Source organism: Nomascus leucogenys, chromosome 14 (assembly GCF_006542625.1).
Source record: "Nomascus leucogenys isolate Asia chromosome 14, Asia_NLE_v1, whole genome shotgun sequence".
NCBI classification, from domain to species: Eukaryota; Metazoa; Chordata; class Mammalia; order Primates; family Hylobatidae; genus Nomascus; species Nomascus leucogenys.
The window spans coordinates 22,537,688-22,565,253 of record NC_044394.1 but is presented as its reverse complement, the minus strand read 5'-3'; the positions used below and the strand labels follow the sequence as shown (position 1 = coordinate 22,565,253).

Here is a 27,566-nt window from a genome sequence, read left to right as displayed (position 1 = left end):
AGCAGAAGTAGTGCTTAAAGGGAAATTTATAGCATTGAATACATATATCTGATTAGGAGAAAGATCTAAAATAAATTATCTAAACTTACATAGTAGAAAATCGAGATGAGTGGGCTTAGATGGGCTAACTGGTGAATTCTACAAACACTTAAAGAAGAAATAATACCAATTCTCTACAAGCTCTCCTAGAAAAGAGAAGCAAAGGAACATTCAACTAATTCTATAAAACCAGCATCACCCTAATAACAAAACCAGATAAAAACATTAAAAGAAAAAAAAACTACAAATCAATATCTCTCATAAAGATGGATACAAAAATCCTCAACAAAACATTAGCAAATCAAATCCATCAATGCATAAAAAGATTTACACACCATAACTTAATGGGATTTATTCCAGGTATACAAGGCTGCTTCAGCATTCAAAAATCAATTAACATCATCCAACACATTAATAAGCCACAAAAGAAACATCATATAATCACATTAAAAAACAGAAAACCATTTGGCAAAATCTAATTCATCATAAAAATTCACAGTAATACTAGAAATAGATGGAAACTTTCTCAACTTGATAAAAAACATCTACAAATAAAACCACAGCTAAAATTAAACTTACTGCTGAGAAACTAGATGCTTTCATCTTAAGACTGGGAACAAAGGAAGGATGTCTCCTCTTGCTTCTATTCAACATCATACTGAAAGTCCTAGCTAATACAATAAGACAAGAAAAGGAAGTAAAAGGTAAACAGACTGCAAAGGAAGAAATAAAACCATCTTTGTTCACATATGACATGATCTTGTACATTGAAAATCCAGAAGAATCAATGAAAAAACCCCTGGACTTAATAAATCAGTATAGCAAAGTTGCAGAATACAAATTTAATATACAAAAGTCAATTTCTTTCTTATATAACAGCAATGAGCAACTGGAATCTGAAATTAAACACACTACCATTTATATTAGCACCAAAAAAGAAATATTAACACTTAGTTATAAATATAACAAAATACATACAAATGACGAAAACTGGCCAGGCGCGGTGGCTCAAGCCTGTAATCCCAGTACTTTGGGAGGCCGAGGCAGGCGGATCACGAGGTCAGGAGATCAAGACCATCCTGGCTAACACGGTGAAACCCCGTCTCTACTAAAAATACAAAAAATTAGCAGGGTGAGGTGGCGGGCGCCTGTAGTCCCAGCTATTCGGAGAGGCTGAGGCAGGAGAATGGCGTGAACCCCGGGGGGCGGAGCCTGCAGTGAGCGGAGATCGCGCCACTGTACTCCAGCCTGGGTGAAAGAGCGAGACTCCGTCTCAAAAAAAAAAAAAAAAAAGAGGAAAACTACAAACATCTGATGAAAGAAAATCTTCTTCATGATATGGAGAGATACATCATGTTCATAAATAGGAAGACTCACTCATATTCTTAAGATGTCAGTCTTCTCAACTTGATATATAAAGTGAAAGCAATACTAATAAAAACACAAGTTATGTTGTGGATATCAACAAATTGATTCTAAAGTTTGTACATAAAGGCAAAAGGTTCAGAACAGCAAATACAATACTGAAGAACAAAGTCAGAGGACTTGCACTATTCAAGTTCAAAGCTTTCTATAAACAATAATTAAGAAAATGTGGTACTGCAAAAAAAAATAGACAAATAGATCAATGTAATAGATAGCTTAGAAATAGACCCAATATAGTCAAATATAAATAGACAGTCAATCTTTACAAAAAAGCAAAGGCAATTCAATAGAGGAAGTGTAGTCTTTTCAGTAAATGGTACTAGGACTGGACACTCACATGCAGAAATGTGAATCTAGACACTGATCTTTCATACAAATTAACTCAAAATGGATCATAAAACTAAACGTACAATGCAAAAACGATAAACTTCTGGAAGATAACACAGGTGAAAATCTGGGCGACGTAAGGGTAATGAGTTTTTACAGATATAATACCAAAAGCATAATCCATGCAAGAAAAGAACGGTTAAATTGGACTTCATTAACATTCAAAATTTTCTGCTCTGTCAAAGACACTGTTAAGAAAATAGTAAGATAAATGACAGTCTGGGAGGAGATATTTGCAAAACATCTGACAAGACATATCAAAAATATACAAAATATTCTTAAAACTCAATAATAAAAAATGAACAACTCATTTTAAAATGAGCAAAAGAGGCCGGGCATGGTGGCTCACGCTTGTAATCCCAGCACTTTGGGAGGCCGAGGTGGGCGGATCATGAGGTCAGGAGATCGAGACCACGGTGAAACCCCGTCTCTACTAAAAATACAAAAAATTAGCCGGGCATGGTGGCGGGCGCCTGTAGTCCCAGCTACTTGGAGAGGCTGAGGAAGGAGAATGACGTGAACCTGGGAGGCGGAGCTTGCAGTGAGGTGAGACTGCACCACTGCACTCCAGCCTGGGTGACAGAGCGAGACTCCGTCTCGAAAAAATAAATAAATAAATAAAATAAATAAATAAATAAAATAAAAAATAAAATGAGCAAAAGATTTAACAGAAACTTCTAAAAAAAGATGTAAAGGTATAAAATAAACATACGAAAAGATGCTTAACATCATACATAATCAGGAAATTGCAAATTAAAACAATGAGATACAACTACACATCTATCAGAATGGCTAAAATCCAAAAACACAGACAATGCTAAATGCTGGCAAGGATGCAGCACAACAGGAATTCTCATTCATTGCTGGTGAGAATATAAAATAGTACAGCCACTTTGAAAGACAGTTTAGCAGTTTCTTACAAAGCTAAACACAGTCTTACTGTACAATCCAGGAACTGCACTCCTGGGTATTTACCCAAATGAGTTGAAAGCTATGTTCACACAAAAATCTGCACATAAACATTTATATCCACTTTATTCACAACTGACAAAAACTGGAAGCCACCCCCAGACATACTTCAATAGGTGAATGGATAAACAAATTGTGATATTATTATTTAGCCATAAAAAGAAATGTACTATCAAGCCACAAAAAGATATGGAGGAACCTTAAATACATACAGTTTTGTGAAAGAAGCTAGTCTGAAAAGGTTACATATTGTAGGATTCTAACTATATGCCATTCTGAAAATGGCAAAACTATAGAAACAGTAAAAAGAGAAAGAGAAGTGGTTGCCTGAGGTTTAGGGGCAGGGAGGAATAGGAATAAATAGATGTAGCACAAGGCAATTTCAAGGCAGTGAAATTAGTCTGTATGAGACTGTAATGGTGGACACATGATATTATACATATACCAAAACCCTTAAAACTATATAACATAAAACCTGGGCACAGTGATGCACATCTATAACCCCAATTACTTGAGAGGTTGATGTGGGAGGATCACTTGAGCCTAGGAGTTCAAGACCAGCAAGGAGTTCAAAACACCAAGACTCCATCTCAAGAAAAAACAAATAACAACAAAAAAATTATACAACACAACTAATGAGATCTAGTTTAAATTATGGACTTTATTTAGTGAATAATAATGTATCAATAATGTTTAATAAATTATAACATATTTACCACACTAATTCAAGTTGTTAGTAATAAAGAAAACTATAACAACAGTGGGAGAAAGAGGTAGTATATGAGAGTTCTGTACTATCTGCTCAGTTTTCCACAAACCTGAAACTGCTCTAAGAGAGTCTCCTGATTAAAAATAATAAAATAGCAGGTAGATTATGAGAAAAGGTCACAATTCACAGTAGTATCATACTTGAATCAGATATTCCATTTCTTCCCCTCTGGTATCCTTCGGTCAGAACTCAAGGAAGCCCAAACCTTGAAAGTTGACATTAGGGCAAACAAAAAATGCCCCAGTAGAAGCTCTCTAGTTAAGAAGAGTAGGAAATGACTATCCTAACAGTCAGAGAGTGCAGAAAATGCCATTATTCTTTTTTCCTATTTTTCACCTTTGGGTTCTTTCCCATCCCAGCACCCAAACAATTCTGTGGTGACGACAGTGGCAGCAGCAGCAGGGACACACAGAGATCTGAAACTCTCAAGGAAGGAAACTTTCCTCTCCAATCAAATGAGTTGTGGTCCCAAAAGAGAAGGGTATCTAATAACTTTTTATACTCTATACCCTCTTGCCATTTTCCCCAGACACAGGTGCATGGCAAGGCAGGGTAAATAAAAGCCCAGATTTCTGGTCAGAGAACCTAAAAAGGAGATCCCAGAGAATAAGTACCAAGGAGATTATGGAGGGAGAAGAGCTTGGGAACGTCACCACAAGAAGTTGTTTATAAACTCCTGGACTCACTCACAAGCTGTGTATACGTGGAGCTAACATTAAATAGCACATACAGACTTTGATAAGTAAACTACCAATACCCAAGTCCCAGGCTGGTCACTGAATGGAACACACATGACCTGAACAATACTTTTGCTATTGAAAACTAAACGAACACTGTACCCCAAACACAGACCTGTCAAAACTTGAAGCCTGAATGCAACCAGGAAGACTATCTGCTAAAACAAAATATCAGTATTCTCTGTTAGAAATAAGAGACCCAAATTCTTAGAACATAATATTCAACATATCCATGATATAATTCAGAGTTACTAGGCATACAAAGAAGCAGAAAAAAATTCATATATGAAAAGACAATGAATAGATAATAATGACAAAATGACAGGGATGTTGAAACTATCTGACAGACTTTAAAGCAACTATTATAAAAATGTTTCAACAAATAAAGACAAACACTTTTGAAACAAAGGGAAAAACAGAAAAATGCAACAAAGACAGAAAACACAAAAAAGAATCAAATGATGTTTTCGGAACTAAAAGGTATATAACCGAGTTTTTTGTTTTGTTTTGTTTTTTTAATTCCTGAGGGGGCACAATACAATTAGGGAGATGACACAAGAAAAAGTCACTGAACCTGATGATAGATCAAAGGAAACTGATCCAACCTAAACAACAGAGAGATAAACTACGAAAAAATTGAACACCACCTTAGAAACTTATAGGCAGTAACAAAACATTGAACATGTGGAATCCCAGAAGAAGAGAAGGAAGCTTGTGATACTGAAAAAACATCTGATGAAATAATGACTGAAATGTTCCATGTTTTATATACACATAAGCCTATAGACTCAATAATGTCAAAGAACCCTCAATAGGATAAACCCAAAGAAATCAATGCCCAGACACATTATAGTCAAATCTAAAATCTAAAAACAAAGAAAAATCTTGAAAGCAGCCAGAGTGAACAATGCATTATGTATAGGGGAACAATGACTCAAATGACTGCAAATGTATCATCAGAAATGATGAAGATGGGAAAAAAATTATCAATCCAACATCCAGCAAAAATACCTTTTGGAAAAGAAGACTAAATGAAGACATTTTCAGGTGAAGAAAACTAAGAGAATTAATGGTCAGCAGACTTGCTGTGTTAAGAATTTCTAAAGAAAATTATTGAAGTAAAAAAGCCTATAATCCCAGCACTTTGGGAGGCCGAGGTAGACAGATCACTTGAGGTCAGGAGTTTGAGACCAGCCTGGGCAACATGGTGAAACCTCATCTCTACTAAAAATACAAAAATTAGCTGGGCGTGGTAGCAATACACCTGTAGTGCCAGCTACTTGAGAGGCTGAGGCAGGGGAATTGCTTGAATCCAGGAGGTGCAGACTGCAGTGGGCCAAGATTGTGCCACTGCACTCCAGCCTGGGTGACAAAGTGATACTCTGCCTCAAAAAAAAAAAAGAAAAGAAAAGATATTGAGGAAAAAGAAAAGTTATACAAGGAAATTTGGAATATTAGGAATAAAGGAAGAGAAAACATGGGAAAATGTAATAGACTGTGTGTCTCTTCTTCAGTTCTTCAAAATATATTTAACAGATGGAGCAAAACGTGTAACATGAACTGATGGGATTTTCAATGAATGGAGATATAATACATAAGACAACCACAATATATAAAAATCTGTGAGATGCAGCCTAAGTAGGACTTAATGGAAAAAAATTATAAAGAAAATAACCAGACATCAATGAAATGGAATACAGTAAATGAAACCAAGAGCTATTTCTCAGAAATGATCAATAAAATCTATAAGCTTGTATCAAGACAAAAAAAACCTGATTTGAAAGATCAACATCAAAAATGAGAGACTATCACTATAAAACCTAATTACATTTAAATATAATAAATATTAATTCTATACCCACAAATTTGACAACTGTATTAGTCACGGTTCTCTAGGGGGACAGAATTAATAGACGCATATAGATGTATACATGAAGTGGAGTTTATTAAGGAGTGTATTAAGGATTCACATGATCACAAGGTGAAGCCTCACAACAGGCCGTCTGCAAGCTTAGAAGCAACAAAGCCAGTCTGAGTCCCAAAACTTCAAATGTAGGGAAGCCAACAGTGCAGCCTTCAATCTGTGGCTGAAGGCCCAAGAGCCCCTGAAAAACCACTGGTGTGAGTCCAAGAGTCCAAAAGCTGAAGAACCTGCAGTCTTTATGTCAGTCAATCTTCAAGAGCAGGAAGCATCCAGCAGGAGAGAAAGACGAAGGCTGGAACACTCAGCAAGTCTGCTCTTTCCACCTTCTTCTGCATGCTTTATTCTAGTCTCACTGGCAGCTGATTAGATGTTGCCCGCTCAGATTGACGGTGGGTCTACCTCTCCCAATCCACTGACTCAAATGTTAATCTGCTTTGGCAACACCCTCACTGACATATCCAGGCATAATACTTTGCATCCTTCAATCCAATCAAGTTGGCAATATTAACCATCACAACTGATGACAAATGGAGCAATTCCTTAAAAACCATAAACTACTAAGTTACCTAAAACAAATAACCAGATTAGTCCTAAATAAATACTAACAAAAGTGAAACCTTTTTTTTTTTTTTAAAATGCCTTTCTGAAAAAGAGATTTCTAAGCCCAGTTAGCTTCACTGTATAACTATACAAAACATTTTCAAAATGAGTAACACTTAATTCTACACATTCACTTCCAGAAAACAAAAGAAAGAATACTTCAGAACTAATTTTATGAGGCCAGCATTACCCTGATACAAAATTAGACAAAGATGGTAGGGGAAATAAATAAATAAATAAAAGTATACACTGATAGTCCTCCTTAACAAAGATGGAAAGATTCTCAAAATATAAGCAAATGCAAATGGAATCCAGAAATATATAAAAATAATACACCATGATCAAGTTAATTTGAGGAATGCAAGAATGTTTCAATATTCAAAAATCAATGTCATCTACCATATTAATAATCTAAAGAAGAACCACCTGATCATATCAATTGAAGTAGAAAAGGCAATTGACAAAATTCAATACCCTTTTATGATCAAAACTCGGTATGCTTAACTTGATAAAGAACAGGTATGAAAACCTACAGTTAACATCACACTAAATAGTGAGAAGCTGAATACATTTTCCCTAAAAATGAGAACAAGTAAAAAATGAGCACTCTCGCTATTTCTGTTCAATAAATCACTGTAAGTCCTAGTCAATGCAGTAAGTTAAGAATATAAATGAAAAGCACACATTTGGAAAGAAAGGTATCCCTATCTCCAGATGATGTGATTGTCTACGTAGAAATTCCCAAAGAATCTGCCACAAAAGAAAATCCAATCCTAGAATAACTGGGTTTACCAAATTCATAGGATGTAAGGTCAACACACAAAAACCAATCATATTTCTATATGCTACTAATATACAAATGGAAACTGAAAATTAAAAACAAAGAACATTTTCAACAGCTCCAAAAAATGTATATATTAATATATACCCAACAATACATGTATAGGACTAGTATGCTAATAACTACAAAAAGCTGATATAAGAAATCAGGGAGTACCTAAAGAAATGGGGACACATGCTGTATTTACGGTTTGGATGACTCTACATAGTAGAAATGTTAATTTTCCCAATAGATATCAATAGATTTAGCTCAATATCAATTAAAATCCCAGCAATTTTTGTCGTTGTTCTGGAAATATAAATTCATTATGTATATGGAAAAGCAAAGGAATTAAAATAGCTAAAACAATTTTGAAGAAAAAGATAAAAGAATCACACTACCCAAATGTCCTTCAATGGTAGAATACACAAACTGTGACACATTCATACAACAGACTACTACTTGACAATAAAAAACTGCTGACACACACAACAACTTGGGTCAATCTCAAAGGCATTACACTAACTGGAAAAAAAAATCGCAAATGACACATATTACGTGATTCCATTTATAGTAATCCCGTACATTCCCCAAAAGGTACATCTATAGTGATGCAGAATAGATCAATGGCTGCCAGAGATTAGGGGTAAAAGGAGACTATGGTCACAAAGGGATAGTATGAGGAAGATTTTAGGGGTGATGAATCTGTTCTGTATCCTAATTATGTTGGTGGGTGTGTTAAAATTCACAGAAATGTACAAAGATATTTTTCTGTTTATTTTTATAAATAAGAAAAAAGATACAACTACATAATCATAATACAAAATAGAATATGCTTAGTTATAAAATAGAAGCAAAAATATTGCAGAAAATAAATACACAATGTAAAACTGTGGTAGAAAATGCACAAAGAAAAGCAGCAGGCTTCAAGGGAAGGTGGACTTGAAATGAGCACAAACTGAATATGTAGAAATAAGAAAGAAGGTAAGTGATAAAGAGAAAAACAGAACAAGCAAAGTGATACTGGTGTTTGTTTCCTGGATTAGATTCCAAAACTATGACATGTTAAAAATTTTTATATTTTCTAAATCACACATATTTTTAAAATAAATTCTTGCATACTTGAAAAAAAGTGTATTCTCTGTAACACTGTTAAAAACCCTTCAAATTAAAACTTTTCCTATTACATATTTCACTTTATAACTTATTATTATAGCACAATCAGTTATCTTCAAACTCTTTTAGTAATGGAATGTTTCTTGGAATCCTGATATTTTGGAGATACTGCAGGTTCGGTTCCACAACAATGCAGTAAAATGAATATTGCCATAAAGCAAGTAGTGTGAATTTTTTGGTTGCCCAGTACATATAAAAGTTATATTTACACTATACTGTAGTTTATTAAGGGTACAATAGCAGTATCTTTTAAAAAACAACGTACATGCCTTAATTTAAAAATATTTTATTGCTAAAAAAAATTTTAGCAATCATCTGAACTTTTAGCAAGTTATAATCTTTTTGCTTGTGGAGGGTCTTGATGTGGATAGCTGCTGACTGATCAGGGTAGTGGGTGCTGTAGACTGGGGTGACTGTGGCAATTTCTAAAGATAGCAGTGAAGTTTGCCACATCAATTGACTCTCGCTTTCACAAAAAGATTTCTCTGTAGCTCACAATGTTGTTTGTTAGCATTTTATCTACAACAGACCTTTCAAAATTGAAGTCAATCCTCTCAAACCATGCCACTGCTTTATCAGCTAAATTTATGTAATACTCTAAAACTTTGTTGTCATTTCAACAATGTTTATGGCATCTTTACCAGGATAGATTCCATCTCAGGAAACCACTCTCTTTGTTCATTCTTAAGAAGCAACTCCTCATGAGTTAAATGTTATCATGAGATTGAGCAGTTCAGTCACATCTTCAGTTTTCACTTCTAATTCCAGTTCTCTTGCAATTTCTGTCACATCTACAGTTGCTTCTTCACTGAAGGCTTGAACCCCGCAAAGTCACCCACAAGGGTTGGAAACAACTTCTTCCAAACTCTTGATAACATTGCTATTTTTATCTCCTTCCCTGAATCATGAATGCTGTTAATGGCATCTGGACTGGTGAATCATTTCCAGAAGACTTTCCATTCATTTTGCCCAGATCCACCTGAGGAATCATTATCTATGGCAGCTGAAGCTTATGAAATTTATTTCTTAAATATTAAGACTTGAAAGTTAAAGTCACTCCTTTGATCCATGAGCTACAGAATGGACACCATGTTAGCAGGCATGAAAACAACATTAATCTCCTTGTACATCTCCATCAGAGCTCTTGGGTAACTAAAGTGCATTGTCAACAAGCAGTAATATTTTGAAAGTAATTTTTTTGTTTCTGAAAAGTAGGTTTCAACAGCAGGCTTAAAATATTCAGTAAACTCTATTATTTGTGCAAATGTATGGGGTACATGAGAAAATCTGTTACATGCATACAGCCATAGTGACCAAGTCAGGGTATTCAGGGTGCCCATTACCCAAGTACAGTACATTTTTATTAAGTATAGTCATCCTACTCTGCTATCAAACACTGAATTCATTCCTTTTAGCTCGCTGTATGTTTGTACCCTTTAACCTACTTCTTCTTCATCTCCCCTCCTCTCCCAAAATGGGTGAGGGACAGTTGTTCTCACTCATATGTTAAAAAAAAAAAAAAAAACTGTGACATATGCCTTAAATATACACAATTTTTAAAATAAGAAAAATAAAACTAAAAAAAAAAAAGTCAGTAAACCATGCTGTAAAAGGATGTGCTGTCAACCAGGCTTTGTTGTTCCATTTACAGAGTACAAGCAGAATAGATAGTAAACATAATTCTTAAGGGCCTTAGGATTTTCTGAATGGTAAGCACTGGCTTCAACTTAAAGTCATCATCTGCATTAGCCCATAAGAAGAGAGCCAGCCTGTCCTTAGGAGCTTTGAACCCAGGCATTGACTTCTCTCTAGCAATGAATGTCCTACACGGTATCTTCTTCCAATAGAAGGCTGTTTCATTTACACTGAAAATTTGTTTTTAGTGTAACCACCTTCATCATTGATCTTAGCTAGAACTTCTGGATAACTTGCTGCAGCTTCTACATCAGCACTTGCCACTTCACCTTCCATTTTTATGTTTTGGAGATGACTTCTTTCCTTAAAACCTAATGAACCAACCTTTGCTTGCTTCATACGTTTCTTCTGCACCTTCCTCACCTCTCTCAGTTTTCCCAGAATGGAAGAGTTAGGAGCTTGCTCTGGATTAGGCTTTGGCTTAAGGGAATGTTGTGGCTGGTTTGATCTTCTATACAGACCACTGAAACTTTCTCCTTATCAGCAGTAAGGCTGCTTCACGTTCCTATCATTCATGTGTTCACTGGAGTAGCACTTTTAATTTCTTTCAAGAACTTTTCCTTTGCATTCACAATTGGGCTAACTGGTGTAAGAGGCCTAGCTTTTAACCTATCCGAGCTTTCGACATGCCTTCCTCACTAAGCTTAATTATTTCTAGCTTTTGATTTAAAGTGAGAGATGCATAACTCTTTCTTTCACTTGAATAGTTAAAGGCCACTTTAGGGTTATTAATTGGCCTTATTTCAAAACTGCTGTATCACAGAGAATAGAGAGGTCTGAGGAAAGGGAGAATGATGGGAGCATGGCTGGTCAGTGGTGCAGTCAGGCCATGTGCTACATTTACCGATTAAATTCACCGTCTTGTATGGGTGCAGTTCATGATTCCTCAAAACAATTATGATAGTCACAAGAAAGATCACTGATCACAGATCACCATAACAGATATAATAACAAAAAAGTTTGAAATATTGTCAAAATGACCAAAATGTGACAGAGACATGCATGAAGCACATGCTGCTGGAAAAATAGCACTGATACATTTGGTTGATGCAGGGTCGCCACAACCTTCAGCGTGTAAAAAAACACAGTATCTGCAAAGCACAATAAAGTGATGTGCAATAAGACAAGGTAAGCCTGAATATGGAACAGATAAAGCAGAAATGCTAAAGTTGAAACATGGGACAGGAGACCAGAACCCTTACCCCTTTCACCTCTACACCTGGGTTCCACAGAGACCAGTGTGAAGACTTAGTGGTAACTGGTTTGTCATTTTCTGAATTTATTTATAATATCTCCAGTCATATTTATAATTTCTTATTGAAGGTCTGCTTTCTCTTCAAGGATAAAAATAAACAATAACATTCTCATTATATTATATTCTATCATTACATTTTCACTTTGTTCTACTAACCTTTTATCCTATATACATCCTTGTTTAGCTCTCTTAATGATTTTCACTGTGGCATATAAAATAATAACAGCTCCTACTATTGCTTTACTGTTTACTTACATGTGCATGAAAAACCTTAACCTTTTCGTGTCTTTATATCTTATCATTTTAAGTATTGCTCTTTTGGCAACCGATTACGAAGTTCTGTCAGTGATCTTCTTTAATTGAGGCTTACAGACTTTTTCTCCAATGTAGTTAACTGACAATTTTATTATAATATACTAATTTATATAATTGTTATTTTTCTTTGCTGTCTTTGGCCAGTTACTTACTGGTTGTGGTTTATATTACATACTTATTTCATTTTACCACAAATTATATCTTCCAACCCATTTATCTATTTCTCAAACATTAACACTAATAAACTCTAACTTAGCTGTTTTTATTATTATTAACTAAATACATTTTGAGCTTCCCTAAAGGGTTGATATGTAACTTAACTGTTAACCCTATAATTCTGAACCACAGTTCATCAATTTAGAAATTTGAACTTTGTTATGAAATTCTATATTCATAACTTATAGTTCTTAAATCCCCCAAGTTTTACTAAACTGGTTTTGCTTTATATCATCAAATCTTTTCTTAATATTTTAACTCATTTATCTCTTGTAAGTCATTTTCAATCATACACTCCTTTCAAGCCTATTTTAGTGATAATCTATTAAGAAATGATTTCAGGTTTACTAAGACCTCAAATGTTTCCTTCTACCTCCTAAGAGACATTCAATTTGGCCATACAATAGAATGAGAGCTATTATTTTTCTTAGCCATCATAAATTCTATTTTCAAAGTGTATGAAGTGAGGGCTGAAGTAGTTGACCTCCCTTCCTTAAATAATACTGTAAATTCTGTAATTTAGGTTTAAAAACCTAGTATGTAAGAATCTTTAGCCCTGTTCCTGCTCTTTTGAAGCACTTTCTAATCTTTATGCTGAAATTAGGCTGTAAATAAGGGAAATCTTTCTTACGTTTTTCATTATGGTCTTTATTTTGCATGTCTTTACATTTTCATGTGATATTCTTACTATCCAAAGATACACTACATAAACAGATAATAGAACCATTATTTTTTCTTCTTGATGGTCTCTTTATCTCATTTTTCTGTGACTGAGATCTGCTTCTTTACCAGCTGCATCCATTATTTCCTTAAGGCCTCTATCCATGTGCCAATATCAACAGATCATTTATAAATTTAACTCCATCTTTCAGGATTTAACAGGTTTTCACAGTCAGAAGGAACTTAAAAGTGCTCCCTCCCCCCCCCAAAAAATACTTATTTTTTACAGCAATTCTTTATTATAGTCAATCTACATTAAACTAGTTAATTTCAGAAGATTTATCTTGCTCAAAAGCTTTCTGCTAGAGTAGACATTCTGATTATTCTGGAAGACTATACAATTTTTTCTTCCTCTTTTCATCACACAGCAACATTTACCTGCTAGCTATACAGGTTTGTTTTGTTTTCTTCTCACTTTTCTTGAAGTGTCTTGTGTGGGATTTTTTTTTTTTTTTTTTTTTGTCAGTTTTACTACTTTTTCTTCTACTATCCTCCTTACACTGTGTAAGATAAAGGGTTTACATAACGAATTCTCCATTCTCAATTATAATACATTTGACATTGGAGATGTAAGACAGAACTGTAATACATGATTTTTTAATAGAAACAAGATCAAGTATAATGAATAGCTTTTCTTTACATTCTCCAGAATTTGAAATTAATAATCCCATATCCCTGTAACTGCTCAAGAACATGTATTTAATGTAGTAACTTGTGTTTGTTCATTCTATTCCTTGCTAAATATGTATACACCAAATAAAAAAGTATTCTAGTATAAAATTTTGCATTGTAATAGCTAATAACTATCTCTTCTCTATTATAAACACCCAAAGGTTTACCGCTACATGAAATGTTCTAACTTCTTCATGAAATCACCCTTGAGTATGTAATAAATCATTATTACTGTATAATATCTTGAAATAACTAATTTTAGTTATTTAAAAATAATTTTCCAAAACCTAGACTTTTATTATAAATAAAATATATTGGTATCTGAAACAAATTCTGTAAAGGGATATGTTCTTTAACACGATCCTATTTATCCTAAGTATTTTCTGTTTGTTTTACTCTTTAAAAGAGCTACTTTTCTAAGCAGTGTATCTTTAAATTATTATCCAATGAAAAAAAGTCAAGAATCATTCAATATTTATAAAGGTATCTATTTTTATATGGTGCTTATTGAAATCATATCATAGGGATTTAAACAGGTCTATTTAGATCTTCCTGTTGCTTATTTGACTCAAAACAAATGTATAAAATGTATAAAACTAGACAAATGTATTCAGTTTTGCAAAGGCATGAAAATCCAACAAATCTTTCTCATCAGATTGCATGAACTATTGGATGACTATTCACACTTTTTTCCATAAAAATATTGTTTGAGGTATGGTACATTTTTAATGTAATTTTTCCAGTGCCTAACATTAGGTTTACTATAAATATCAGATGTTCTTTCACAGATTTTGAGATCTTAATAATATCAAAAACATATCACTGATGCTCTATGCCTTGAGTTGTCAATCTGAATGAAAATGACACCATTATTAGCATCATCACTAACAGATTTCTTAAATTAGCTGCCAATACTATCAATTACATATTTTGCTGTTACTTTAGAAATGAGCTTGTCATAAGCATGCCATTTGTCACTATTTTATCTGGCTAACAATAAATTCAAGTGTTCTTTGACAAGGGACATCAGTAGGGCAGGGACCGGAGTTCAAATATAGAAGAGACATTTTTAAAATTGTGGCCAGGAGGTAATTTACGTATCCTCTTTAGGCCTCAATGTCTTCCTTAGTTAAGCTGCTGAGAGGATTCAATGAAATAATTCATGCAATGCACTTAACACAGAGCTTGGCACATACTAAGTGAAAGATTTTAGTACTTGATAATAAATATGATAATTTCCTAAAAAAAGAATTCAAAAACTAGTCCCAGCATTTATCAGATACTACAGACACATTTGACACATCTACTACTCTTTACCAGACTCTTCTTTCATTCTTTTTTACTTTTCTGTGTTCTATGTTCATGGCCTCATCAGTGAGGCTTTGGTAACATTATCTCTAAGAGGTTCATTAGGTGGCACTCAGAATACCTGAAATGGAAGCTATGTTCTCTATGCACCTCTTTCACACATGTTGAAGCTTCCGATTGCTCTTGCTTGAAATAAATTTGCGGGAAGCTGCCTTTACTCCACACTAAGCATTGGAGAGAGAAAAATGGCCAGTGTCTCTGGGGAATAATTAACAAAAGACAGTTTGTTTCATCTTCATGATAAAATACAGCATCCCTATTAAAAGGCAAATTCATCATTCCCAAAAGTTAAATAGAATGACACTTTTAAAGTAATTCCAGCTGATTAAATTTAGGGTTTTGAAAAAAAAATTAATTCATGAATATACTCTGAATCTTTCATTTGATTTTAAAATGTATAAATGTTCATTTAACTTTGAGCCCTTGCCTCTCAGTGTTCTATTCTGAGCTAGTCAAACAAGTGGTAGCAGGCATGCTGGGCTCAATAATACTGCCTCTCATATTTAAATACTCTATTTCACTTGGATTGCAAATTAAAGAGAGTCTCCTGAATGCTGACACATTTTCAATGATTGATTTTGCAAAACGTGTTGATTTTTCCTACACTGTTTTGCCTCTCTGTGTGTCAACTTTGGCCTTCTTTTCTTGCTCCTTTGCAGCACTGCTGTCTCTTTGAAGACATTGTCTGCCTCATATAAAAAAAATGTACATTAAACCTCATGACTAATTATGTGGATAGAAAACTCCTGATCTCAAACATAAAATACCCCTGCCCAGAAACCGTAACAAAAGCTTCTGACTATGTACAAAACCCTTAATCAAACCTTTCACAGACTTGGATTAAAAGAAATCCCAATAATTTATTTTCTGTTAACGTTGTGCTTACATTCTTTAAAAGTTGATTTCTTATGCATGTTACGTGCCCGTAAGTCAATCCATTTTATAGTAAACACCATGCTTTTCCCCACAAACGTTTATACTTGCTATTAGGTCTACTTCAATTAAATACTACTCAGAAGAACTGTTTTATTAGAAAGAGAAAACTGATTTGTCTTAACACAATGTCCATTTTTTAGTACCCTCTCCATACTATGCATTAACAGAGTAGACCCTTCACAATAAATTCTATAATCTATGGATTAAGTACACAGCTTCTTGTATTTTAAAAATATACTTGAAAAGAGAATAAACACATACTTTTATCCCTTCAAACTCCCCAAAAGATACAAAAGAATTTATCTAAATCTGAAAGTACAGTGCCCTACACACAGGTCACATGTAGGATAGAGCATGGAATTTTTTTGTCTCAGGCAACCTATTTATTGGGAAAATCATAATAGAACAGTTCTAGAGCTAATTTAACAAATCATTTTTTAAGAACTATAACATGCAAGGCCATATTAAGCACTGTGAGTGACTGCCTGTAAGCAGTTTATAATGTAGTGTCTGCGTGCACACATATTGGGGGAAACAGGTTAAAAAGACAGCATACAAAATAGTGACCATCTGAAATAATGAGGTGAGCATTGTGTGAAAGCACACCATCGGAACAAAGAAAGAGAGAAGTTATGAACACTTCCCTAGCATGCCTCTTTAGCATTTTGGAATTTTCATAAAGCCTACCAAGCCACCATTTGTTTCCACAACCAGTCCTAGCAGCAGACCCTCCTCGCTTCCACTCTACCAAGTCTAGGTATTCTGCTGTTTGGCTGTTGCTTGCCTTTTTGTTAGAGCAACTCTACTCTACCTCTAGTTGTACATCTCACACCGTTACTAAGTACAATAAAAGCATCACATGCCACCACACTACTATTTTGGGAAGCCCTGCAATGACTACCAGTATACCAATTAACCAGTCCAACTCTGGATATAAAATGTTAGTTCCTCAAAAATGTGTTGCAGAATGGGAAGATGAGAGGAGGTGGGGTGAGAGTAGTCACACTAGTTACTCTTCAGAAATAGCCACACTACCTAAGCAGAACAGGTTGGATTAAGGTCTGCACATGAGCCAAAGCTGAGAATTCATTGCCTTTGTTGGCTCAAGTCACTTCTTTAATTAATGTCACTTTCTCTGGTTTAATATCAGAGCAAGTGACAAGAGTGCTTCTGGATGAATTGTGTTTTCCGAGGACTGTATGGCACACTCTCCTGCAGTCTGACAGAGGGACGTGCCAGTTTTACTTGGCAGTTACAATGCACCAGCTTTAGTTTTAGTAGTTTAATTTGTGGCAGTTATATGTTTTGAATACGTTGAAGTATTCACAACGGTCTCATGGAATCTGTTCCATAGATAAAGTTTACACAGCGAAAAAGCAAAAGCAACGGCTATAAGGCGATTAGGAAAAGCTTCTCTTGGCCACAGCTGGTCTTACACGCATTCCTGTAAATTTTAGAGCATTTAGAAGATATGATTAAAGTGATCAGAAGGAAGAGTGCCCTCTTTCAGGGGGTGGGGGAAGGGAGTTCTGTAGTGGGTGTGAGACAATCAGAAGGAAATACGATGTTTAGAACTCAATTTTATGCAAAATCCATTATTCAAGAAGCAAAGTTTATATACATGATAGACATGCAATGAAATAAATGTAAAAATAGAAAGTTTTGTTACTTATGCATTAAGTTGGTTCTAACATTTTGGTTAACTAAGTTTTTATTGATAGAAAACTCAGAAGATTTTCTGCATTGAGGAGAAAGGACTAAACTTTTTCCTTTGGTTTGTTAAAAATCTTTCTGTTTCAGGATGAAATTTTCTGAAGGTCTTTTATTTGGAGTTTTCCCTTCATCTCCTTTATACAATTTTGTGAAGCTTCATCAGCTCATAGCGGAAAGAGCTGCCTGCCACCAAGGAGTTCTTCTAAACTTTGCCTGCCCTTTCTAAATTTAGGGTTCTTTACTGCAGCAGGTTGAAGATCTGGCTTTGACTGCACCTGGCTCTGCTGGAGAATGGAAATATTCATCTCCACTGAATGCATGCTGCTTAAGTGCTGGAGGCACTTGCAAGAAAGTAACTCTCATTGGAAACTTCATTACAATACTTTCTCTTCCCTACATGAAGTAGTAATTCTCAGTCACCAAAGATAGGATTTTGCCTGACACAGCCACAGGAGCTGCTGTTTGACTTTCAAAATTAATCAACTTCTAAGCTGGAGTAGAAATGGCATGTCCTTTAACCTTAAGCACAAAAAGCTCTCAACAGACTGTAGTTTTTATATCCCTGGATGGGAATTTGGGCCCCTGATACTTAAACGTGATTCACATACTGGGTTTCTGGCATGCTTTTGCCCATACCCATCTGCTAGCCTGGCACTGTGCCCATTCAGAAGGTGTGATGCCAGTTTCAATAGGGCATAGGTGCCAATCAAAGATGGGTTTGGAGGGGCAGCATGCAGAACGCAGCAAAAGTCAGTTCTTCTGCCAGAAGATCCTCCTGTTATCATATAATGCCAATGAAGGGCCACATGCTTCATTGCTTGGGATCACATTGCATCTGTAGATGTTTCTGGCCTTCAATGGATGTCTTTCTACAGAATATTTCCCTCAAGTATTACTTGATCGAAGATGTTAAAGAAAAGATAAATCCACCTGGCTAACAAAAGGCTATGCTTTTAAAAGAAACAAGGGAAGTCCTCAACAATTATCTTGAAATAATTGCTGAGTTTTCTATCTTTTCTCCTAAAATATTTTTTCACGGAGAATACAACAGAGTGTTCAGGAATAACTCAGTCCATGTGATGGAGCTATCAGGGACAAACATTCTAAAGAAATACTAATTGCAAAATCAAGTATCTAAGCAGTATAAAAACCGTAAGTGCCTTTAAGTGTAGATGATGAACAAATTTTCATCATCCAAGTAGCTAATTTCTAATGAGCTCTCTCATTTAGAGCTTTAAAGTTTCTTAATTTTCTTCTCATTTATCTGATAGAGATATTCCTGTGTCTTAAAAGAAGAAACACACCTCATACGATTTATTCCTCTTCTTCATCTAAAGAAAAAAAAAACCTAAAACACTTCAGAAGCAGAAGTCTATCCATATTTCATAAGGAAGCCAGAAGCTCTCAAAAGCTGAGAATTCTTTTATTGTGTGGCAATAGAGGTGAGCTCATTTCAGGAAGAAGAAATTTCCCCACAGCAATAGGTTTCAAATTAAAAAAAACACCTTGACCACTGTAAACAGTTACAAGATAGTAACAGGTCCAGTGGAAGAGACATAATATATAAATGCACTGAAGAATAGAGTATTTTATAAATCTTCCCTTAAGGCAAAAGAATTTGACAGTAAAATGTTGAAAATGAAGAAGAACCGTAATACAAAATATGCTTAAAAAATGGATATTTAAAAAAATGAAAAAGCCAAGCAAAAGCCAAGTCTTATAAGTCTCCCTTTTAATGGAAGGAACCCAAACTTTCTTAAACACCTAGATTTCTTAACTGATAGATAATTGGGTACTGCTATCTCTTTAAAAACTCAAAATTTAAATATAAACAAAATTAAAATACATCTTGTAGAGACTTTTATTTCTTGTCTGTAAGTCCAACAAACGTATTAAATTTACAAAATTCCAAGTGATCCCTTCCTCGTTTTGAGTTTATATTACCTATTATTTACACCTTCTGGAGACTAATTTATCATACACACTATAGTTCCTAGTACAAATTATTCTCATTTTCACATTTATTCTTCTCTTCACTCCCACAGTATCATTTGCAGAATTGCCTAATAACAATTGCAGTGGCACCGCAATGTTGCATTGTGTCAAATAAGGCTATTTATCTCAAAGCTCTCTCTATAAAACACTACCAAAATAACATTTAATAACGTAATATGTAATGAAGCAATATGTATTCCAACACACTACTTTGTTGCTAGCACTATCATTGGGCTCTTCTAAACTTCATTCTGCATACCTTAAAATCAATCTATTACAGCTCACTATTTATAAAGAAAATAAAAAATTATTTTATGAAGAAGTAAAAAAATTCTATGTATGTGGTTTATATTTACTTGTTTTAAATATAAATGTTTCCTTATCAGTAAAATAAATGATTTAAACTTTTGGTAATTTCTAAAAACCTATCCCCCAACAAAAGATTCCTTCTATGTTTCTAAAGTACAAAATTAGGCTAATCTGACAGCATGATCCAAAAATGTCTGGCAGTCACTTTGATGAAATTTAAACATCTGTCAATGGATAAATGATCTGATTTTCAGGCTTCACCACAGTTAACTTTAGTTATAACAATGTGTTATTCTTTATAAAAGCTTTGAGATAATAATATCTTTATAAAAGATATTGCTACTGATGTCCTGTCAATAAAGCATATGCACATTCTTTTAGATGATGTCATGATAGTTGCCTTGTCTCAACTTTCCTGGTGACTAAGGATACTAATCTGTAGGAGTAGATCGAAGAGTGACATCTATAATTATGGAAGAGAACAAAGCAAACTAGCTTGTGTGGGTTAAGTACTCCAATCTCAGTCTCAATTTCTCAGGCAAATAACTGTTGAACATCTATTCTGTGCTTGACACTTCAAAGATGCTAAATGGTCATCACCGTGCCACCTTCAAAAAACTAAAACTTCTACAGATAAATCATATCTTTTACTTATATAATCAGCCTTCAAAAGAATGTGGCTAAAGTTTATCCTGTAATTCTGTTATTCTCAATTTTGAATAATTTCTGAAACCAATAGCTTTAATATCTGAGGCAGATTAAATACAGCTTATATGAGAACTTTCCACTACTATAGCAAATTTTAGGGGGAGGTTTTATCAGTCAGTAAAATGTCATAAAGTCTTATGCTGACATTCTCTATGTTCTCAGTTTTACCACATTTGTAGTTAAATCCACCAAAATTCATAGTAGAATAAATAGAAAATCCATCCTTCCAATGGAGTTCTTTGTCATCATCTTAATCCACTATGGCAGCATTTTTTTTTTTTTTTTTTTTTTTGAGACAGTCTCACTCTGTCACCTAAGCTAGAATGCATTGGTGCAATCTTGACTCACTGCAAACTCCTCCTCCCAGGTTCAAGCAATTCTCATGCCACAGCCTCCTGAGTACTGGGACTACAGGCACACATTACCACAACCAGCTAATTTTTTATATTTTAGTAGAGATGGGGTTTCACCAAGTTGCCCAGGCTGGAGCTCACGCAATCCACCCGCCTGGGTCTTCCAAAGTGCTAGGATTACCGGCATGAGCCACTGTGCCTGGCCCCACTATGGCACCAGTATTAAGAATGGGAAAGTCTATGGAAATAAATAAATAAATTACATTTATTAAATGCTTACCAAGTTCCTTAAAAAAAATCTCATTTAATTCTCCTCACAATTATTATTATCACAATTATGCAGAATAGAAACAAAGAACCCAAAGGATTAAGTAACCAGATGAATAAGTGGCTTCATCAGGTCAGGATTCAGGTCAGATATGCCTAATGCCAAAACCTCTGCTATTATTTATGCAATTCTCCCCTAATTTACTTGGTTCTATGTTATACCCAGCATTATAGTTAAATTCTAACCCTCAGTTTTCTCTCCTTCCTGAAGTTTAAAAAACTTTTTCACTCATTTGATACTAAAATGACAGCAATTTTTCCCATCCCCTAAACCAGTTTCCTTTCTTCGTTTTTCCTCCCCTTCTCTTTTCACATTCAAAGAAAGAACTTTGACTTTGTTCTTGTATTCAGACTTTTCTTTTCACTCTTATAGCTATTTCTATTAATGCTAGAGGCACATTATTTCTCCAAGTCAAGAGTAAATACCAAACTTCTCTGCCCCTTCCCCTTAACTGTAAGCTGCTGATTACCAAAAGGCCCTGGCTACTGATCTCAAAGCTAGAGGACAGTTGTACATGTACAATGAGCTAGACAGAGCGGCTAGTTTCTTCTCAGCCTTAGGCAGTAAATGCTGATCAAGTGTCTGCTGAAAGAGGGTATCTGGAAAGAACTGCAATGAATGTCGTTGGACACAAAAGTATTCAGGAAAATTTGAATTTTACTGCTTCTTCTCTTCATTTATATAGAGGAAGTGATGAGAACCATGGTAAAATGCAAAAACATGATGTAATTTCATATTGATTTGTTTGTATAGCTTTGAAAATAGTAAAAACTAAGTTTAGTGAAGTTAAACTGATTCTATGATTCATTAGCATCACTTTTAATGGAACAGTTACAACATTTGGAATACACATCTTTATTATAAATTCTGAAGTATTGGAGTCTTTTTTCTGAAAATAGCTAAATATTTCTTTAAAGTCCTTCCTCAATGGTGTGCACTTGCTAATCTTCCTAGGTAGGGTCCAGGTTCTAAAGTTCAGATACTAGAGAATGTTCCATTACATACTGAACCCTGAAAATATATTGTAAAACAAATAGTATTATTTTGGTAATAAAAAAAAAATAAGTAGGCTGGGCACAGTGGCTCACGTCTGTAATCCCAGCACTTTGGGAGGCCGAGGTGGGCGGATCACCTGAGGTCAGGAGTTCGAGACCATCCTGGCCAATATGGCAAAACCCCGTTTCTACTAAAAATACAAAAATTAGCCAGGCAGGGTGGCAGGTGCCTGTAGTCCCAGCTACTTGGGAGGTTGAGGCATGAGAATTGCTTGAACCTAGGAGGTGGAGGTTGCAGTGGGCCGAGATTGAGCCACTGCACTCCAGCCTGGGCAACAGCGTGAGATTCTGCCTCAAAAAAATAAATAAATAAATAAAAATATGTGACACTGTACTTAGACTGAAAGAAGCAAATATTTTTCTGCATTTGAATAGGGACAAGTAAGTCACATGCCTATGCAAGTATATTCCTTTATTATAACAGTAACAATAGTGACTATGTGTACACATAGATACATACAGGTATACAGACACACACTATTTAATCTTAAACATTCACTTGAATTTAAATACATATAATATTTACATTTCAAGAAAATCGAAGAGATAAGATCAACACATTCAATATTTTTCTCTAGTTCTTTGAAATTACTCAAATAATACAAACATTAGAAAACCAATAGTGATAAGCTATGGAATCCAAGGCTATAGCTCAGCCACATCAGAAATAATTTATTCAACACTGTACCTCAACCTTGAGTCAAGACAGTATACTAGAGATCTTAACTCTTTGCTGTGAAAGAGAATTCACTAAGTTCAAGTTTCAAACAATACTTATCCTCACATAGTCTTTATTTGCACTATTCTATACAGCAGCCACATGTAGTTACTGAGCATATGAGCCACATGTGCTAATTGGGCTCTTGAGACTAGATACACCTTGGATTTTAAAGACTTTCATTTAAAAAAGTAAAATATTTCATTTGTTTATGTTGAGAGCATACTGATATAATATTTTTGATATACTGGATTAAATATTATTAAAATAATTTCACCTGTTTCTTTCAACGTATTTTAATGTGGCTCCTAGAAAATTTTAAACTACATATGTAACTTGTATTACATGTCTATTGAACAGTGTTGACTATGTCACTCAATCTAGCACTTAATAACCATAGTATTTTTTCAAGCAATTTCAAGAAAGTTCAAACCCTTTAAATGGGTCCTTTACTCGACCCATACAATTTTTTGTGCTGATCTTGTCTTTCCAACTAGATTAGACACTTAAGTATTTAATAAGCAGCTACTTATTGACCAGATTTCATTCATTCATTCAAAACTACAATCTTAATTTTATCAGAAGAGGATCTTTATGTTTCAGGATCCATGAAGCATGTTTTTCTGGAAATATGTGATGAGAACCCAAGATTCCCTCAACGGAGGTATTTTATCAACTCCTTAAACTCCTATAGAAATAGATGTGATCTCAAGTCAGTACATTTAGGAGAATTTATCCTTGAGGGCATATTTTTAAAAATCACTACTATTTTCCTTATTTTATTCATCAATCTTTTCATGGATATCCCCTCCTCATTCTAACTCAATGATCCATTAAAGTTCAGTGTAATTTTTAAATGCTTAAATGCAATGTAAAGGCCTACCCAGCCCATGGTTCCTTACCTGTACCACAGATCACAGAAAATAATTTTGAGTGTTTATTTTTTCAGTTATCCCAAGAATGGCACATCCCTAGGACCACTCTAGATGCACAAGAAGTTAATTCATTTCACAGAATAGATGCCTTAAGTTTTATCTATGAATTCTCCAGTAGGGCCCAGTTAAGAAATGACTAGACTCTTGTATTGCCTAAATATTAATGATTAAGATTCACAAACAGAAAGCGTTTTTATCTATACAGTTGTGGTTTCTCATCTGAAAAAAGCATGTTTCTAAGTAAACAAACTCTCAAAAAAACAAAAGTTAGCATTTTGTCTGGCAGATTGTATAATTATGCTCCAAAAAGACTTCTAAGATTTACTCAGAAAAACATGGACAACAAGGAGTGGGTCAGTGATGTCTTGAACCTAGACACTGTAGTATATTATTACTTAATCAAGTACAATCATGAATTTTAATAAAGTACACATATGAATTCCACATTTCCATTCTTAAAATATCACTAAGTAATCACAGTTACAGTCACAGATATAAGAATAATTGGTAATTTAAGGTTTTACTTTACCTAAATATATCAATCCAAATCCTCCAGAGCCAATCTTCTTGCCCAGCACCCACTGATTGCCTTCCATATCATCCAGAACCTTGCCTTCTGGAAGTGGAATAGGAAGTTTGTATTTTTCATTTCTTTTTGGTGGCATCACTTCTGTTGGCAGAAAGGGTGAGATAAATGGGTAAAAATAAAAACAAACAAACAAAACTCTTAAAATACATTTCCCAAAATGTCTTCAATGGGGAACTTTCCCAGGTTCCCAGAAATTAGGATTCTAAAGTTAATTCAGTTTGGAAAAGCCCACACATTATATTCAAATTAGAAATTCACATACATTACAATACTGAGATCTAAGAGGTATGGATATTTTAAAAAAACAGAAGCAAACTAATCAAATTTCATCCAAAATTCATTTTGGGGGTCTATAGCACATATTAACAGTGCAGGATACACCTTAAGAAACAAGAAATTAACAATTTCCAATGAAAAAAGAAAATAAATTTCATGTACATGGAAATATTGCTTTCATTAAGAATGTAAAATATTAAAAGTGAGAAGGTCCTCACTCACTAGAAAAGAACACAGAATTGGATTGGGAAGACACAGACAATGGCAATGGACATCATCACCACCAAGCAAAGCACGTGACACCGAGTAGGTACTCAGTAAACATTTGTTAAATGAGCCAGGGATTTTCATGGATATGCAACTTAGCAGAATACTAGGCCATCAGTTCCCGGGCTGCCAAAATATTCTCAGCATTTGTCTTCTTACCCTCTCTGAGGTTCATCACAGTGAAAATAGTCCTGCCTTAGAGATTACAACTGTGCCACCAACAACAAAAGCATAATCTCCATAGCACAGCCATGCAACTTTAATCAATTAATTATAATTGTACATAGGTTAGCAAATTTCTCAATGGGAAATTCTGAGTTGAAAGAGAAAATTTCTTAGGGGAATATACATATGCCAGCATACATGCCTGAAAATAATTTAAATGTGAAGGTAACCATGATCCTCTAAGTATTTTAAACTATTAACAGTTTCTGACATGAAAGTTAATTAAAAACATATATACGTAAATGTAAACTTTTCTTAATATGATCTTCCTATCTTCCATAAGAGAAAGTATCTGTTTTTCCTTTAACAGGTTTTTCCTCCTTCACTTAACTGCTTTTTTACTTAGCAGCATCGTCCCAGGTAGAGTCGCTGCGTGTATCTTTAAGAATATTCACCTTCCTCCTCCTGATAGGCACACAAGGGAAGCTGGGAATTTGGATGGTGAACTATGCCTAGAGCATTGATTGTATCATAAAGCAGGAAAAGTTTTTGTGGAGGTTTCCCTTGACCAGTACATTATATAGGCTGGTGCCTATTACAGATTTACTGATTTAAAACAAAGTCTCCGAAGTGTAAACTACTGATTAAGGAATAAATTCTAAATAATTATAAAAAGGATAAATACATTTTGGGGCAAGGCAGTGGCTTCAGGGCTTGAGGCGGTAAGGGAGACTCTTGACTACGAAACGCACATCCTGGGGGCGAGTCCCGAGTTCATCTGCCAAGGGAAACGACAGTCGCCTCTCAGGGCCAGTCCCTGTCAGGGGTGTCCCTTCGGGGTCTGGGTACCTTCCCAGGGCCAAGATGAGTCCTCAACACGAGTTTCCGGGCAAACTCGTACCCAGGGATTAACATGTGCCTGGGTTGACCTCCAACCCCGCCGCGGCCCCTGACCCTGCGGAAGGTAACGAGAAGCAGCGCGGCCCAGCCGCCTGGTCCGTCCGCCCTTAGCACGCCGGGGACCTACGGCCAGCCCCGCGCCCCAACTTCCCGCCACAAGTTCTCTCTGCACCAGGAAAAAGAGAAACTCCACCCACTTTTCCGCTAACACGTCGGACCCCGCTTTTGGCAAACGCGAGTATAAGGGGACGCCTTGTTCTCACTCCCAGCGGGGAAAAAGGAACCAAACGCGGAAGCAGCGACTCTGCCCGGGCCCGGGCTGAGGTCCGGGGGCTGGGACGGCCCGGAGTCCCCGGCATCTAACTCCGACGGCAGCCCTTTTCCGGGCGGGGCCGCGGCTCCGGCACTGCAAGCGGAGGTGCCGCCCGCCACCCAAGACCCCAGAGCAAGAGACTGACCAGTCCTCAGGATCCCCCGCCGCCGGGCCGCGCGCACAGCCTCCTGCCTGCTGCTGGGACGAGGCGGAGCCCCCGGGCCTACAGACCCGCGGGGAGGCGGGCCCAGCACTCGAGCCGGCCCTCCCTAGGACCTAACCTCTCTGCAGCTGCGTCGGCCTCGCAGTGCAGCGGCCCGCGGAGCCTCACACAGGCCGCAGCCGGTTCCTTTCAGCGACCTGTCCACGCCCCGGAGACGCCCAGGGGGAGGAGAGGGCGCGGCTACATGGGGAATGGGAGCTGTGTTATTACCTCCACCCTGGCCCGCCAGCGTCTGGACGAAGAGCCGCCGCCAGACCAGTTTGGTACGAAATAAGCACGACATGCATTTGTGTAAGAGGAGTGTTAGATCTCCTGTACCACAACCTGAGTACTACGAGCTTCCAAATGGCTAGTCCTTATCGAGCTGTCGCCGAGCAACTAACTAGTACTAGCGAAGACTTAGGAGGGCCTGTATGTAACTCACCGCGTTTAAATTCTCAAAGGCATATTGGTTCAGGACCTATTTCTGCCATTAATCGTTGGATAATTTAACACCGTAATTAACGAACTTAAGGGTTTTTTTGTCTGTGAAATGGAAATAACCCTAGTTATTAGATTATAAGGCTATTGGTTATAAGATTATGACAATAAGGTGAGGACTTTATTAAGCAGTTTTCTAATACATAAAGACTCATAGGGGCCAGGCACGGTGGCTAACGCCTATACTCCCAGCACTTTGGGAGGCCGAGGTGGGTG

At 35.9% G+C, this 27,566-nt stretch overlaps 1 protein-coding gene across 3 annotated transcripts in view; it reads right to left on the bottom strand.

Annotated features, from left to right (window-relative positions):
• VRK2 (VRK serine/threonine kinase 2) overlaps positions 1-27,015 on the bottom strand; it is a 115,461-nt gene extending 88,446 nt beyond the window's left edge. For 2 of the 3 annotated variants that reach the window (XM_030827031.1, XM_030827030.1), the window contains exons 1-2: positions 26,793-26,973; positions 24,667-24,807 (exon numbers count right to left, since the gene is read on the bottom strand). In XM_030827031.1, the coding sequence (XP_030682891.1) occupies positions 24,667-24,802 (136 nt within the window). In that variant the 5' untranslated portion in view covers positions 24,803-24,807; positions 26,793-26,973. Of the gene's footprint in view, positions 1-24,666; positions 24,808-26,792 lie in introns of all 3 variants that reach the window. The other variant, XM_012501214.2, reaches the window with a different exon arrangement.
• Between the last annotated feature and the right edge of the window lie 551 nt (positions 27,016-27,566).